Source organism: Takifugu rubripes, chromosome 6 (genome assembly GCF_901000725.2).
Source record: "Takifugu rubripes chromosome 6, fTakRub1.2, whole genome shotgun sequence".
NCBI lineage: Eukaryota > Metazoa > Chordata > Actinopteri > Tetraodontiformes > Tetraodontidae > Takifugu > Takifugu rubripes.
Window position 1 is genome coordinate 10,157,678 of NC_042290.1, and position 18,026 is coordinate 10,175,703.

At 44.3% G+C, this 18,026-nt stretch overlaps 1 protein-coding gene across 1 annotated transcript; it reads left to right on the plus strand.

Annotated features, from left to right (window-relative positions):
- Positions 1-4,634: 4,634 nt before the first annotated feature.
- Positions 4,635-16,768, plus strand: tbx5a (T-box transcription factor 5a). Its single transcript, XM_003965508.3, has 9 exons — positions 4,635-4,653; positions 5,036-5,211; positions 5,771-5,865; positions 6,770-6,889; positions 7,471-7,618; positions 11,847-11,999; positions 14,329-14,420; positions 15,451-15,683; positions 15,883-16,768. Exons 1-9 carry the CDS (start codon positions 4,644-4,646, stop codon positions 16,473-16,475), a joined length of 1,620 nt encoding a protein of 539 aa, XP_003965557.2. The 5' UTR covers positions 4,635-4,643; the 3' UTR covers positions 16,476-16,768.
- Positions 16,769-18,026: the final 1,258 nt, after the last annotated feature.

Here is an 18,026-nt window from a genome sequence, read left to right on the forward strand (position 1 = left end):
GTGAGTTTGAGGTGCTTTGACCTCACTGAGGTGAGACGTGATGGCCTACAGGCGTGCAGGGTCTGGACCACACGGCTCGAATATGGCCCACGTCAGGCTCGTTAACACGGACGGGGAGCTCACACGTGTGTAAGATGATGTGTGAGATTCTGTTTATAACTGGCCTGCCTGCAGAATGAGGACTAATGTAGGATTAGAATCACTTGTGTAGTTCTGTAATAACAGTTTAGGAACTCGTCAACGAAAGAGTATCTGTTTATATGTACATATGTTTACATGTACATATTTAAATAAATATTAAGATATGTGTATATATATGTGATGAGGCCCCTCCTTTCCAAATATGATCCTTTTATAATGCTTCATAACTTTAACCTGATATCCTGATAATCATTTATTTTTGTGCTTTTATGTTGAGTATTTTAAGTCATTTTTGACGTATATGATACTGCCGCTAGAGGGCAGCAGAGGACATGAAATGCAGCTGCTGTCAGCAGCAACTCGATCCAGATGTGAACCGAACCTGTATTCCGAATACAATGAATATATTAGATGCTAATTTGACAGGGATTGCTGTCTCTATAAACTTTTCATTCCTAGATGTGTTTTTCTGCGACCTGGACACTTCAGCACCTTTAAATCGGCGGAGTTCTGTCGGGACCTGCTGGGGGAGGAGGGTGACTGTCGAGAGGTAGCTCAGGGAAACAGGATGGTGGGAGAGGAGGGGGGGGGGTCATCAGGAAGTCGGAATGTGGGTCCCTGTGTGTGATGTGATTGTTAGCAGAAACGTGTCAGCCACCAACCCACCACCAACAGCAGCCCTGATCCCACAGCCCTGCTCCCACTGTGAAGGCTGTAGGTGTATCCACGCGTGCGTGTGCGTGCGTGCACACTGTACTCTTCAGCCCTGTCCAACTTTACCATCTAATCCTGATTTTCTGCAGTGGAATGTTGAAATGGCAGCAGGTGGCAGACCGCAGAAGTGCAGCACGAGGGTGCAACAACCCAAAGTCCATCATTGTTAATGTGGCTTTTCTCGGGTTTTAAGCCTCCATCTGCGGAAGATCTCCAACACTGCTACTGCTGGCGGTTTAGACCATTGGTCTGCACTTCAAAGGTGTAATTTAGCTTCTACAATCATCGAACATTCATCTCGTTATTTGACAGAGGAATGTTTGCTAAATACACAAACAGCCAAGTGATCATGAGGTGTCTCCACATACGGATGAGTCCTAATAATCGTTCCTTTATGTTTTAGAAATTGGTCAGAAAATCTCTTCTACGGTCCTCTACATGAAAGCTGTGAATATATTTTTCAGTTTAAACGTTAAATCGATTTCTTTGCGTGAATCAGACTCCTCCAAACGCCACCTGGAAAAGCTTTGGACGCCAAAAATTCTGCAGCTTTTGTTCTCCTTTTCTCTCCTCTCCGTCCTCCCTCTTTCCTCGGCTCTGGCCCTGCTCCTCAGAGGAGATCCGTGGATCTAAAAGAGCCTTTAGCCCCACAGCTGGCCTCTGGTGCGCAGCATCTGGCCAGGAGTCCCGGCTGCACCGCTGGTTGTCCGCCTTCACCTGCCTGTTAGAGGCAGCAGCAAGTCTCACAGTTAGTACTGCAGTGTGTGTGTGTGTGTGTGTGTGTGTGTGTGTGTGTGTGTGTGTGTGCGTGTTGTTTTGTTTTTTTCTTGTAATCCTGCAACTTTTTGCAACAATCTTTTAACAATCTAAAAAATCGAATTTCCGGTTTGGGACCGTCCGGCTGCAACGTTAAACGTCCTTGAGCGGATTTTCAGGCCGTTCTGAGCCGCAGGTCACCCCGCTGCTGCCTCTGGGGTCGCCGCGCGTCTTTCCCAGCAGATTTAGCGTTTATCTTGGAGAACATAAACATTTATACGGTTTTTTTTATATGTTTTGGGGTTTTTTTAAAATTCAGAATCAGATTCTTCGAGAGACTGTAAGTATTCAGCCTCTTCTCTTTTATATCACGTTACTGGGCAACAAACCCAAAGTTACTTTTGGATAAAACTGAAATCACTGACGCTAAATTACTAATGAACAGATGTTTATATGTGTGTATTAATATACGCTTACATTTGGAGATGGGGTATGGTTATATTTAGCCTTTTACATCAGCAGCTGGGATAGAATTTTAAATTATTTGCTTGATGTTACAAAAGTCTTTAGTTTCTTTATTCCAATGTAGTTGCTTTGAAATCCGATTCACAATCGTTTTTGCATTTTGAGCCTCTTTTTAAAAAAAAAAATCCTGTAAAAAAAGAACCCAAAAACATCTTCCTGAAATTTATTATATGTAAAAGAAATAAACTCTTTAAATTCGTGGTTTACATTATCATTTGAGGTAAATGTCCTAATTAACACCTTTCAAGTCGAATCATTGGACTTTTCCACAAATTTGTCTCCTCTTTAATGTCTCTGCTGTGTGATCGAAACTCACCTGTAGCGCAACATTATAACGCAAATGGCCCAACATCTTCATTCAAATATTGACATTATTAGGACGAACTGTTCCCAAACAAGACAGCAGAGTTCACATTATGCTCACATGTGTTGCCAATTCTTCTGTCGCGGGCTGCAGTCGAATGTTAAAAATCAAGAAAACGCCAAAATATTGGGTTCACTCATTACTGAGCTCCAGCTCTTTTAATGACATTATGTCCCTATTTACACTGTATTTATTTACAAATACCCTCTTTTAAAATAAAGTTAATAAGGTGTCAGCAATTAATAGCAAAACTAGGTAAATCGGTCAATTCTGTGTTCTGATCTATTAGTTAAATGTTCTACAACAGCCAGGATGCATAAAAGCTCCTTTTCTGTCATAATCTTGGTCTCCATTATTGTTATATCCTGTAAAATGTGTCCAGGGTTATACATTATTAATGGTCCAGTAATTGGGAAGCCTGTCGGGAGTGTGCGCGCGAACTAGCACCCACTGCAAATTTAAGAAAATATTCCAAGAATTTTGTGCAGTTTTGGCTCTTTTATGAGGGGCGAAAAGATCAGTTACCTGAAATGAAGTTCCCGACGAAATGTGAGAAGCTGTGCGCAGCAGCCCACCGTTTCAATTAAAGCCCCCTGTCTTTACCACGGGAGGGTTCTCAAACGTGCACCCCGCACACGCACTAATGAAATATTTCCACATTAAATATATCAGAAAGCTGCGTCTTCTTCCTGTTGACGCAGAGGAAAACGGGAATGTGGCCGCTCCGGTGGTCACGACAGATCGAAAAGTGTCAGAAGTGACGTGGAGATCAGCACCGCGGCCCGTGCGTAACGAGGTGGCACCCTGACATGCAAATGAGACGCATTTTCGTGCGTCTGCCGCCAAAGGTGCCAACTTCCCCCCGCTGTAAACGCTGACGACATTGATGCCTGGTTGCAGATTTGAGCACATTTTTGATTGTTTCAGGGGATCAAGTGAGACACGCCCGTAAACCCAGTTGGCCGGCGGTGCCAAAACCCAAATGTGGCAGGAGCTGAGTATTAAAGGGGGTTTCACTGAGGATGTGTTGTTCCAACACTAATTTGGGTTAATCTGGTTTAAAATATTCGCCTCATCTTTAAGCGGCCCAGGAGGCTTTTGTGTATCAATAGGAAGTTTCATGTTGGCTACATGAGATTTAAATGTCTGTCCACTCGGGCCTAGACGCGCCGGTTCTGACCCTTTTGTTTTTCCTGGCTCGCCGTCCCGCAGCCTGTTATGTGGAAATCACGGCTCCGTGTTTCACTGGATCGTAAACATTTTCCAGTGAAAACCAGTTTGTTGGTTTGTTTCTTGCCCCCGTCGTATTTGTGACTGGCTCCTTTTGCGTAAAGCGGAATCGTGAGATGCAGGAATAGGACTGAGCAGCCTGAATGAGCCCGTCAAAGCTACGCGAGACCGGGATGCTCACGTTGCTTCTGGGACTTTTCATAAGTTAATTCAAAGAAAGAAGCCAGTGTGGGCTGCGTTTTACGTGGATTATTAAATGGAGCACGATCTATTTCTACTTCTGCAAAGAGGGCTCTCCCACCACCACCCCCCCCCCCCCCACACACACACCACCCCCCCGCCCCCTCCTCTACGTCGCTGATGCAGCTTCCGCTTCGCACGGTTGGTCATTGATGCGCAGTGGAGAGCTGGACTGGTGGGGACCGCGCGTAAGACGGAGAGAGAGAGGCAGAGAAAAGGGGAAGAGGGAGATCGGACCGAGTTTGAGAGAGAAAGAAGGCGAGAAGGAGGTGACGGACCTGCTCCTCTGGGACCGGGGCTATAGCTGGGCGAATTCGGCAGGTTGGGCTCACAGAACCTTCCTCGACTTTAAAATGAACAAGGCGCCGCTTGCGCGCCTTGCAGCTGTCACCGAGCTCCGCTAGGGTCTCCGCGGAGGAACTCTGGACCGAGAGTGGATGAAAACAAGAGGATTCATGGAGATTCGGCGCAGCGCCTTGAAAAGCGCTTGGATTATCTGACTCGGGGCCGGATTGGAGCTTTTTAAAGCGGGGTGGTGTTTCCCTGTTGTGCCACCGCCGCGTCCAGCTCGGGATAACGACGTGGTTTGGTTTTTAGGTAAGCTGCTCTGATTGGGCTACTCGGGCTTCCTTACTGCCGTAGCGGTTCATCATTGGGTGGACAACAGCTCAAAATGTCGAATTGTAAGAAAACAGGTGGTTTTTTGTAGGTTGACAGCTGCGTTAAATCAGATTTCTGCAAAACGAGCGTCTGCTTCGGTGTGGAACACCACTCTGGCCGCCTTATACAGCTCTGTCAAAGCCCTGCAGGACACTCGGGAGCGTTTTAGTGACACACACTCACACTCAACTGCTGCACTATTATTGCGATCAACTTTTATTTGATTTCTCTCCCAGTTTCAACTCCTACGTAATTTATTGAGTTTATTCTTGAATGGTACGTCATTTCTTTGTGAGCTCGTTGATGCCGACCTCTTTGTGTTTTTCTGGTTTTTATTTTGGAACCCACTCGCTTCTATTGTAGGTCCAGTAACACACACTGATCTCTCTGTTTGGACTTTTCCAGTTGGGGACTGTAGTTGTCGGAGCTCCGTTATGGCGGACCAAGAGGAGACGTTTGGCCTTCAGAACTCTCCCAGTGGCTCGGATTCCAGGGATTTACCGAATGATAATAATAAATCAGAGAAACAGAACGGGACTTCAAGCAAATCCCCGTCATCACAGACAACTTACATCCAGCAGGTCAGTATCGGTCAGTCCGGAGGCCTCAGTGTCACCCTCAAGGCTGCGAAGCCAGGCTGCTTACTACGATTTATGGGGTCACGTTCACACTAAAAGTATTTAAACACATCTGCATTTTTGTCCAAAATAAGTAATTAAGGGTGCACGAGAGTCCCCTCTGCAACTGGACTGTATAAATATCATAATTTCATATTTTTAACTTAAACATAAAAAGCTTGACGGGCTTTAGTTGTTACAGGTGTATTTTATTTCTTATAATCAACAGGTTTAAAGTTACAGAGCAGCAGTACAAGTGATAAATTATTAGGCATTTATAAAAGTGTGTAGTTGACAATGTGATTAAATTTAATGTTAAAAATGGGGCCAAAGATTTTCAACATATTTAACAAATAAAGTGTTATCTATAACACTAGTTGGAGGACTAATTTAATTCCTCTCTCTCTAAAAATAAGGTCTTTTCACCGCGGATTGGTCTTGTTTAGAAGTGTTGTGCGTCCTTTCCTGCGCCTAAAGGTGTGCGTGCGTAATTTCAGCGCAACTAAGATGTTTTATTTTTAAGGGAATGGAGGGAATAAAAGTCTACCTGCACGAGAGGGAACTCTGGACAAAGTTTTACGAGGTCGGGACAGAGATGATCATCACCAAAGCCGGAAGGTAAGAGGAACTATAAAGATAAAACGAGGGAAGGTTGTAAACATTCACGTTTACGCGCGGTTTCACGGACACATTTTCAATCCAAATCTTCAAAATTTAGCCAGCCCGGGATTTTGAAACATATACAGAGATGAACCGCAAAAAAAAAACACTGAGCATCTGGAGCGTATAGCCCGCATATTTTGCCTTAGTGGCTCCGCTGGGAAATGTTATATGTCGGCTAATCAGTTTGATAAAATGGCCACAAGCGAGTCTGACTTACTCCACAATTATAAGTGAAATAAACGTGTGTGTGTGTGTGTGTGTGTGTGTGTGTGTGTGTGTGTGTGTGTGTGTGTGTGTGTGTGTGTGTGTGTGTGTGTGTTTAGGCTAATTTTGAAGGACGCAGCCGCATGTTAAGCTGCGCCCGTCGGTTCGGTGTGAATTTATGCGTGATGAGCGCCGCAGCCTCTTGCCGGTGGCTCACTTGCGGTTGTCATCTGTATGATTCATATCTAACACATTTCGGTTCCCTGGGAGCAGAAGACAGTTGTCGTCTCACACTCGCGCAAATGAACAACGGCCTCAGTCGCGTCGATGGCGTGAAACAACGAGGGCCTCTTCCTCTGGTTAATGTAGTTTAGATATTTAATTTAAGAAATATAATTACTGCGCAGATGCAAAAAAAATAAGCTGCGGTGGGGGAAGTTTGCCTCTTGAGGCAAGTTAAAATCTTAATGAAGTGATATAATTCAAAGGCAGTAATATATTTTTGGGTCGTCTTTATTCAGTGCTGTGCAGGCGTTTGTTTAATGTATTTAAAATGTTCCAGATTGAATGTGAGTGATTTTTGTAGATGTAAACTCCCCCTTTCACCAGGCAGTTTTTACAGAAACACCGCGAATTGTGTTTTGTCCTTTTACAGGCGGATGTTCCCTAGTTTCAAAGTGAAGGTCACGGGATTAAATCCAAAAACGAAATACATTCTTCTGATGGATGTTGTCCCTGCCGACGACCATCGTTACAAGTTCGCTGATAATAAATGGTATGTAAAAAAAATAATGTAAAGCTTAGTTTTTACGCGCCTTGTTTTTGGCAACGTTATGGTGGATACGCAGATATTTCACGCGAATTCTGAGAAATATAGGGGAAGAGGAATATTCCTCCGTCTTCCAAGGCTTCTTTTCACGGCATGGTGAAGTCGTGGCCACTTGTTTGATCACTCCAGCTTTGTTCAGAATGTCTAGTTTGGGTCAGCGCCTCTCAATGCGCGGAGACTCCGAGAGGATAATCACATGCCAATACTTCCGATAATCACATGTCCAAAGCTTGACCTGGAACTAATTATCCTCTTGATCTAATGATGTTGAAAAACAATGTTTACCAGATCCAATTTGAACTTCTTTCATCTTTATTCAAATAAACGCGCTAGTTCGCGTTTTAATCGGTTTTGAGATTTTTTTTCCAAAGAGTTGGATTAAAACAAATTATTCTTAACATATGTACCGAATGTTCTGGCATTTTACGCACGTCCACTTGCATTTACGCACGTCCACTTGCATTTACGCACGCCTGGCTGACGGCTGGCGAACGGGTGTCTGCTCTGACTGTGTCACTGTGGTTCAGGTCTGTCACCGGGAAGGCTGAGCCGGCCATGCCCGGCAGGCTCTACGTCCACCCGGACTCTCCGGCCACCGGCGCGCACTGGATGAGGCAGCTCGTCTCTTTCCAGAAGCTGAAACTGACCAACAACCACCTGGACCCGTTCGGACACGTAGGTGCCTATAGCCTATAACATCTATTCTATTTAATTCCGAGGGTGTGGAAGCTTCGATTTGGTTTATGCTACTTTGTTGTGTTGCTTTGTGTAGCATTTTAGAGTATAATAGGAGTATAATTCACTGATCTGCATTTGAATACTGCTACTACTACTACTACTACTACTACTACTACTACTACTACTACTGCTACTACTACTACTACTAATAATAATAATAATAATAATAATGTTTTAAATTTGTCAATTTGACAAAAATGTAGCTTTTTAGCATTTTCCCTGTCCTTTATTGTTGCATTTTTGTGAATTTTTCTTTGACACAGAACATATGTTTAAACTTTTAGCAGGATACAATTTCTTGTCTGATTTGTGTTTTCTTAAATCAGTTCCTGCTGTGCAGCGATATGGTGTCAGTAATGTCCGCTGTTATTGGTCTGCATGTGACCAAATGTTCAGAGACTTTGCTCTTGTTTAGTCACATTTATTTATTGGATCCTGCTCTCAAAATCCCAGAAAATGAGACATGCTATATTCATATCATATTTTATCCAATTTTAATAAAGCAAATGTCAATTTTTTGATGCACTTGAGTTCCCATTCCCAGTGCAGCCTGAAAACTACACTTCCCCGATTCCCCCTGCAGAAATTCCATCTCTTTTTAACAGCAATTGTTGATGGAAAAGAGAAATAATTTGTTGAGTTTCCAGCAACATGGAAGCTTCTTTTTGTTGCCAGGTTTATTGCAGCATCCCCCCCCCCTAAACTGCATTAAAGACCTGCAGGAAGTCTGCTTTCATAACTATCGAAGCACACGTGTGTGCTTTTTAGCAAAACGGAAAGAGGCAATTGTACCCGCACCCCCACCCCTCACTGACCTCACCGGTAACAGATTAAGGTTCCAAAGTAATGTGTCGATTTTTGCTCTGAGTCTGCATTTGTTATAATTCTAATCTGGTTTTTTTTGAGACACAAAGCCGTGAAATGTTCTTTACTGCAAGGGATTAAATAGCCAAAAAAAAAGAGTACACAACAACAGCTCAAGCTGAAATGAGCAGGTGGTTTGCAAACTTTGAGGAGAGATTTTAACCTGGATCGCGCCAAAATATGTGTAAAGTTGCAGTTGGATTTTTTTCATTTGAGTTTTAGCACAGGCTGGCGTCATATAGGTTTATCCTGCGGAATGATGCATCTATAAAAAAAGACTTAATGGTCATCATTTAATCACATTTAGCAAAACAAAAACCTACATTCCTGCACGTGCATGTTATCTTTCCACATGACACCTACAGCGATTGTTGCCCTGCCAAAGCCCAGCTGGTGAAAATGAAACCGGAGCTCAGCTGGAATGTGAGCGGCGTTGTAAATTTTGCGTTTAAGTACGTTTTTTTTGATTGGTTGCAGTGCTTCTTGGCTCGCCCTCTTCCGTGCTGGGAGACAGTGCCCAGGGATTCATAAACGAAATGCTGGTGGCTGGCCAGAAACGTATTCCATCAGCTTGTTGGTCCAGCTGGTTAAAATAACATATGAATGATTTATAATTACAAGCAGCGAGACATGAGCCCGACGTTGCTGATGTCGATTGGACTTATTTGAGACAGGCCTTAAGCAGCTTTCGCTGCAGTTGTTGGACTCACAGCAGGACAGAACTCCTAGAATCTGATGGGAGATAACAGCGCGTCTCAGTCTGTTTCACCGGACAAGTTTCACCATGTTTAAGGTAGAATTTTTATAAAATGAGATGCAACTGCTGCGTGGCTTTGGGGGCCTCTAGAGGAAGTCGTTTCAGTGACACACGGCTGACTGACATCATACAGACACATATAGGTTGTCATTTTTTCCTTGATGTCAACGTTTCCATACGTTTTTTTCCCCCAGCGATGAATGTGAGGGCATAATTTGAAGAGGGCCTGAAGGTTTTAAACCTGTCTGAAAGTGCTGAAACAGGATAAAGAGCCTTTTGACGGGTGTGTTCCGACAGAAATAACTTACCTACCTTTTTCTTATTAACAACTTTGGCCACTATTTTTCCCCCCTAAAACAGTAAATTGGTTTTGTTCCCACATTTGATTCCTTTCAAATCATTTGTTTTTGTCTGGCTGAGCTGCACTTTTTCCAGCTTTGATCCCCCACCCCACCACCCCCCCACCGCCGCCTCCGCCGATCGCTCCTGCTCTCGTCTCTCCGTCTTCCCACACATGTTCTGGTCAGCAGGGTGGAGTGTGAGGGCCGCGCTGTTTATATTCCAATGGCAGTGCGCGATGAGCACGAGATGATGGTATACAAAATCTGCTAATCCCGGGGCTCGAGGGAAACTCTCTGATGTGGTGGGACTTGAAAGCAGAGGGCAGCAGCGTGAGACCCAGAGTGATCCCTCACTATCATTAAATACTATCATCCAGAGGCCGAGGGGGGGGCAGAGATACAGGGCAGCGACTGAGACCCAATGGCCCCAGTGGGTGGTCTACACACACACACACACACACACACACACACACACAGCTTGGATTTGGTAACCACAGACTGTGCTATTTTCCAGGGTGAACTGGGCACCCAGATACACGCGACCTTTAATGGGCCCCGGTAGCAGAGGCTCTCAGCACGGGGAGTTCTGGTCGTGGCGGGTCGTGTTAATGAAGCCATTAACGGACGGATGCATGGGAAAATGTTCCGTTCCATTCCCGTTTGCTGGCTAGTTTCATGCAAATGTTCACTGTCACTGGGAGGTCTGGACAGGAGAATGCGGGATCATGGGAAATGGTGTTTTGGTTGAGTCTGTCAGTCTTTTAAGTGTTAATTTACCCTCTGCTAATATGGAAATGAGTAAAACCGCTGTTGGAATTTTGTGGTATATTTATTGAATTTATTTACATTTCGTAACACCAGTATTAGTTTCCCTATACAAAAGGTTACATTAGTGATTAATTTTTAAGATTGGTTTGGGTTTAGACCTAAAACAATATTTAGGTTTTGTCCTTATTTTTGTTGGATTTTCCATGTCATTTCATTTTTTCCTCTCCAAATTTTTAAAGTAATTGTCTAATCTTTTAAAAGAAGAGCTGAATATGAAAAATGAATATGTCTACATTTTTTGCCTGGAGAAATAGACTTCAGCTCATTCTTCAGGTTGAAATTCACTCCGACACCAAATCTGATTTTTCTCGCATAATAAAAACAAAATGTTTGACTTTTTAAAAAAATTTTAAACATTACATTAGTTTTTCCTTTTCTGAATTAGCCAGCTCCAACTCAGCTCCAAAATGTCTTTTTTTTTTAAAAATATCAGTGAAATGCACAAAAAGTGAAGTTCCTTCCGCTTTATTTAACATCCAACAAGCTAATTCTTTCTTCATTTTTTTCCAATTGTTCAGTAGCTCCCATTTCCCAGTTTCTGCCCATTTCAATAGACCGTGAAATGAAATCAAGATCATCTGGACACGGGTAATGGACGACCATTGTATCAAATATGAAAAGCCTGTGTGGGTCACTTGGCTCAGAAAAAGGATTTTTCTGTCAGGGATGCTCCCACAGGTACTGGGGGTCGGGGTAATTCCATGTCTCTTCACTCACTGGCTGTGAAAGGCAGGTACAAAAACAACCTTTAAGATAACGGATGGGAGAGAAGCTGTCTGGGGGGTGGGGGGTGCAGAGAGGGGTGGAGAGTGGAACAGCAGAGGGGCCCTTTTTAATATAAGTGGATCTGATGAAAATAGAAATCATTAGATTTTCTCCAGGCTGATGACTGTGACTCCCTGGTCTGTCAAAACAATTAGATTTAAGAGCCTCGGATGAGAGGCCCTCAAAAGAGGAGTTCAAGGCTCAAGTTCAGCTGCACGGACCACGTCTTAACGTCGCCAGGCCGGTCGCTGGTAGCATTCATCACTGAGCGCCAGAGTGGGTCAGTCGGGTTAGCAGGGCAGCCAGAGAGGACACCACTGTGTCAGGCTGCATCTGCTCCAGGTCACCGTGGAGACGCCAAAAACCACAGAACTGTAGCAAATCAGCCAAAAAAAAAACGTTTCCTAGTTTGGATCTTGTGACAGAGAAGTCAATATTCATGACATATTCCCTTTATGTCTAAAATCAAAGCACTTTTTGCAGAGAATTAGGCTTCGTGATCCCGTGATAGCCTTTTTTCATTATTAAAAAAAAACAATAACTAAATACATCTCTTGTAAAAGTGTCAATGACTGACATCACACTCGCTCTTTTTACTTTTATTTGGTAGATCATCCTAAATTCCATGCACAAATATCAGCCGAGGATCCACATCGTGAAGGCCGATGAGAACAACGGCTTCGGCTCCAAAAACACGGCCTTCTGCACGCACGTCTTCCCGGAGACGGCTTTCATCGCCGTTACGTCCTACCAGAACCACAAGGTGAGCCAAGCACGCGTCACTGTAAATGTTGCACTATTTTCTTTGCGTGTTTTCTCAGAAAAAGAGAAAAATCCAACACTTTTTTGTGTGGATTTTTTTAAAAAAAAAATAAAAAAATAAATCTCGCTGCCGTAACAGAAACACAGCCGCGGGTTCTGGATGCGTTAACCTTTCGTTCCGTGCGCTTTCATGCACGTGTAAAAAGAAAGCGCACGGGAGGAATCTTGTGTGGGGATGCAGCAAAGTCTTGTCCCTGTCAACTGAAAATCTCTGGCATCACATCGAGTCACTGACAGACGAGGGAAAACTTCAGATAGCGACCAGACGACGTCTGACCTCAAGAGACTCCTTCCAACTTACAGGCCTGCAGCGCTTTGTAGAGAGACAAGCGGCTGATAAAACCCTTTAAGACGCCCTTTTAGCCGACTCAAATTATTATTATTATTATTATGATTATTATTATTATTACTATAGGTTCTCTATCCATGGCATTTGTCAAAAGTTCTGGTGCTTTGTGAGCCGGTTTTGCGCCTTTTTACGTGTTATTTATTTAGTTTTATCCCGAATAATCCGTTTGAATTTTCCGGTTAGTGTCGCCATCGATGCGTCACAGAAAGAAAAATCGGAACGTTGGAGCGTCGATTTAAAATAAACTGTAACTATAAGTTGATCTGGTTATAGAGACAAGACAAACAAATCTCGCGTTTTAATACACACAGTTTCACAAAAACAAATTTAACTCGTAATAATCTGATTAGAATTAGAGTTAATTGCGTCCTAACATATGGCGTGTTGAGGCTTTTGGAAAGGAAGCGAAAATAAAACGTATTTACTTTGCACGAACTTCTCCGACGGGAGGAAAAAGAACCTTATTGCAGCTCTGTGTGTAAACAGCGTCTGTTTAGCGTCGTTTAACCATTCGGGTCTGTATGTTTTTAGTTTGGGGAATATGGAAGAAAGGGGCGAAAGGCTCATAATGTCCCAGCAGCCAATCCGAAGTGCGGCTGTTCTGGGAACCGGAAGCGCAAACGACCGACACGCTGCAGAAACCACTCATTATTTTTAAAAAACATCTTATTGGGGGCCGAGATCGTAACCCCGGGGCTAATTATTTTTGGGCTTTCCAGGTCTGCAGAAAAACAAGCATTTCTGATCTCCAGGCGCTTTACATCAACTGTCTAATCAAACACCCCTGACATCTGCCAAAGCAATAATGGAGCTGCAGGCATGCGTCCACTTCACCTGTTGGTCTCTCAGCTAATGAACGTGGTCAAAACCTCTTGGTTCTGCTCGCAGCTGCAATTAAAACTGTGTCCGTGCTCTCCCTCCAAAAGAAAACGCTTATACTTTACGCACAAAATGCGCATGGATCTATTTTTTTTCCAAGGTCTTGACGGCCAACAGCTGTGAGTGAAGTTGTGATTTTTTTTTGTCCACAATTAAAACAAATTTTAATAACAATCCGTTTGCGCCCATGAATTTTAGAAAATAATGTATTTTCTTTCTCTGGAAACTGAGATCACGATAAAATAAGTAATTTTTTAAGTTGCTTTGGTGGGTTGTTGTTTTTTTAAAGTCTGGGTGGGTGAATAAAAAAATCATAGTGAATTGTCACACTTGAGATTTTACAAGGTTTGGCGGGAAAAAGTCAGCCAGCGTGCAGACAAGCCTCCAGTCTGGTCAGAAAAAGCTGGAAGCACAAGAGAGCTGCCAACTCACTACCTGCCAGGAACCCCCTCCTCATGAGAGGGATCTCCCTGGATCCTGCTCACATCTTCAGGATTAACTGAGGCCGCTACACGGTGGTTCTCCGCGCTGATCTGTAGTTGATACTGTGGAGACATTTTAGACATAAAATCAATGCAATTTAATAAATCACATTCTGTGTGTGCGTGAAGCCGTGCGCCAACTCTCCGTTGAAGCAAAGACCAACGAGCAGCACATTATAAATTGTGCAGTAAAAATAGGTTTCAGAGAGACGTGTTTTTATTGTTCTGTTTTGCCTCACGTCCCAGAACGCGCCAGTCTTCTGTTAATGTGATTTATTCTTTCTCTCTCTCTCTAAATTGTCAGCAGTTGGCTGCATCCAAAAAAACAAACCGGGCTTTTCAAAAACCTGGTTGTAATTCTGTCATCGAGTAAGGATGTTAAGACTAGGGCAAATTAAGAGGGGATTTTTAGATTAAATGGCTCTTGTTCTGGCAAAATACTGGATGTATTTTGGGCACTTTTTTTTTTTTTTAAAACATAGAAGTGAACTAGGGACAGAGAGCAGAAAAAAAGAAGATATTTATACAATGTGATTTAATCAGGTGTTCTTGCATTGTAGATAACGCAGCTGAAGATTGAGAACAATCCCTTCGCAAAAGGCTTTCGTGGAAGTGATGACATGGAGCTGCATCGGATGTCCAGAATGCAAAGGTAGTAAAAAAATAACAAAAAAACAGCCCTTGTTGGGCCTTTTTATTGTTTCCCCCATGAGCCCCGAGACAGAAACACTGACACGACGACGGCGGACGGATGCTGCATTGATGACTGAGATCCTGCTGTCACTTAACAAGCCCCCCCCCGCTCTAATCCCTCACTTCTCCTAACGCGAGTCCGCTATGAGTGTTATTTGCAGTGAGTCTTATTTGCAGTGACGTAAGTGTAGCTCTTGATCCTGGGCCAGTTTTCATGCTGAAGACTTTTATGGCTGATCTGGCAGAACTTTTGAAACGCGGCTGAAACGTCTCCCTTCCACACAGCTCGTCATGTAGGGATGTTCCTCTGCGTGAGTGTGTGTCCGTGTGTGTGTGTGTGTGTGTACACACACGCTATCGCTCAGTCCTGCAGCCAAGGCCCAGCTCCACCACGTTGCTCTCTGCCTTATTCAGTCCAGATGAGGGAAGGAGCGTGCGTCCATACTGTGTGGAAAACACATTTTCAAAGAAGAAAATCTGGTTTGGAGACTCAGAGCCCACCCACTCGCCCCCTGCCCATTCCGAGCAGCTAACGAGTCCCTTTAAACCTAAAAATGTAAAGAAAAAAAAGTGGTTTTAACACGGAAACAAACTCCTTTTTCTGCGCTTCTCTGCCGTCGAGGCGAATCCTCTTTCAATCATTGTGATCGGAGCCGAAACGGCCTCATCTGAGTGAAACGCGTCTCACCTGTCAGAAGATGCAAATGTGTGGAGCACGCTGGGAGCCCAAACCACACCATCAATCCTGCAGGCCGCGGCCCCAGCACACTAAACTATGCGTGTCTGCTCTCGGCTCCATTTTTGAAAGAAGAGGTTATTGCAAACTCACTGCAAAACGATCTTTTGATGGATGCCCGGGATTAAAAACAATGAAATACATGCTGGGTTTCTTTTCTAGAAGCTGCTCCCTGTGTGTCCTAACTGGGATCCACCGTTACGTAATCCAACGGGACCAGTATAAGCACTGACAACTGTATTTGTTTACGCAGCACCAAAGAGTATCCAGTGGTGCCTCGCAGCACGGTGCGCCAGAGGGTGGGCTCCAGCCAGAGCCCCTACAGTGGAGACGTGCAAGGTATGGCCACCTCAAGCTCCCTGAGTTCCCAGTACTCCCAGTGCGAGAACGGGGTGACGAGTACTTCCCAGGATATGCTGCCTCAGTCGGGTTCGTACCCGCTGCCTCACAGTCACAGCCAGGACTACCACTGCATCAAGAGGAAAGGTAGGAAACGATCCCAGACTGTATTTTAATTCTGCTGTGGTGCTAAATAAAGTTCAAATAAGCTATAGTTTGAATAGAAGCGTCCAAATTTCTCTAATAGTGTTTTGTTTGGTCAAAATGTAAAGAAAATGCCACTATTTAAGTGTTAATCCCCGAAAGAACGCTTGAAAACACTGTTATCGACTGTTGTCACTTGCAGTGGAGGACGACTGTCACTCCGGCGAGCACAGCTACAAGAAGGCTTATATGGACAGCTCGTCCAGCGAGGAGGACCATTACTATCGTCCTGTCAGCTACGCCCAAAGCCTCGGCCTCGCGGGGGGGCCGTACCGCAGCGAATCCAGTCAGCGGCAGGCGTGCATGTACGCCAGCGCCTCGCAGGGTGCCGAGCCCGTTCCCAGTTTGGAGGACATCAGCTGCAACACCTGGGCCAGCGTTTCGCCCTATGGGAGCTGCTCCGTCACCACCATGCAGCCGATGGAGCGACTGCCGTATCAACACTTCTCCGCTCACTTCACCTCAGGGTCGCTGGTGTCCAGACTTGGCGGGGTCGGGGGCCACGCCTCTCCCCAGCTGGGTGACGGTCACCACGCTGCCATGTACCAGAGCTCCATGACTCACCAGACTCTGGGCCGCCAGTGCAGTCCCGGGACTGGGATCCAGTCGCCAACAGCTGCCCTCCAGGGAAACGAGTACCTCTATACGCACGGCATCCCACGCACACTGTCGCCACACCAGTACCACACTGTACACAGCGTCAGCATCATGCCGGAGTGGAACGAGAACAGCTAAAATAGCTTTGGTTTGGAGAACTGAGCAGCAAAATGGACAAGAGGTTTAGGTACATTTCTATTTATCTTTATAGGGGATGTGCTGCTTGTCATCCTAATGAGATTAGCGTTGGTCGGCTGACGTCGGGTAGGAAAACAAGCACCGGATAGCTTCATTTGTCGCCACAGCATCTGCACTTATACGCAAACGTCAAAAATGTGACTACAGAGGAGCTCCACTAGAACTTTCACAAAGTCTGCAAGGGTGCAGAGAAAGTGTTATTTCAGCCTGAAAGCCAGTCTGGGTCCTTTTTTTAAAAAAAAAAATCTTAGCTTTTCAAAGGGCACGTGAAACATTTTTGTAGTTACAGCAACTTACTTTCTAGTTACTTTTCTGTGAGTTAAAGAAAAGAGTTTTTACTGTGTCTCTCTGGTGCTTTTGCTTGCTCTTAACACAGTCAGGAGCGTCTCTCTGTTCCCCTGCTGGATTATATTTGCAGGCATGTAGGGGTTTGAACTCCATGCCAAAATATAACAGCATGACAGCATTTCAAAGTAGGACTGACGCACTACAACTGGCACCACTGTTCCAACCAGTCACAGGTGAGCTATAGAATAGAATATGAAAGGCGTTGATGCAGCCAAATGGCACAAGTTCAGCTATATTTTATACCTCTCGGTTCGAAGGGCGTGCCAGACTCCATGACAACATGATCATTGTTAGCCAAGCTGCTCATAGCCACATGTCATATTAGCATTAAACTATATCCAACAAATTCACCTTCCAGACCTCGGCGGCTACCATTTAAAGCATCGGTCATGATTACTAGCTGCTAATTAGATGTTGATTCTCACGGTAAAACGAATTAGCAGTGAATACGCAGGTGTGTGTTTGGCCTCGAGCGTGGTGGGAAATACGACACCAAATTCATATAAATGTCTCTCTCTGTGTCAACTGAATGTAATTAGGTAACGGTTGCTAACACCTTACAACTTTATAAGGTGATATGTCAGGGCTCGCAGGGTAATTTACTGTACTTAAGAGGCTGTAAGTTCCACTTTAGTTAGGGTAATTATTTGATCACAACTCTATAAAGCTTAGCAGTTGGTTTATGATTGTCATCGAGGCTCCGTCCTGATCGAGTTTACGCAACAACCTCTGCAACATACCCATAAATTTGATGTAGATGCCTTAATTCTGAGGATAAACAAAATAAAAGTTAAAGGAGTAGATTAACATTTCAATTTTCCATTCGACTGAAATTTATTTCTTTTAAAGCAACACATATTCCTGCAGGAGCAGAGAAAAAGAACTCTTCACGCTGCAAACGAAGTCAAGGGTGTCGCAGATCGTTCCCTTAACACCCAATTAACCGTCCCTCGTAATGACAAACATAAAAGCTGTTAAAGGGTCGTAACAGGCCGCCATTTTCTAAGATCTCAGAAGGTGAAACATATTTTCCACGGTGTTATCGGAACCTATTTTCAACAATTTAAAGAGAAACGGAACCTTGCGAGACCTGCAGCCACAGGCTGCTTCGTAGAGGCAGCGAAGGTTCTGCCTGGTCACAGC

Bases quoted from the DNA above. Each gene is read 5' to 3' on its own strand.
- tbx5a (XM_003965508.3), top strand. The intron at 5,212-5,770 runs GTCAGTATCGGT...TTTATTTTTAAG, and splicing joins AGACAACTTACATCCAGCAG to GGAATGGAGGGAATAAAAGT. The intron at 15,684-15,882 runs GTAGGAAACGAT...TGTCACTTGCAG, and splicing joins CCACTGCATCAAGAGGAAAG to TGGAGGACGACTGTCACTCC.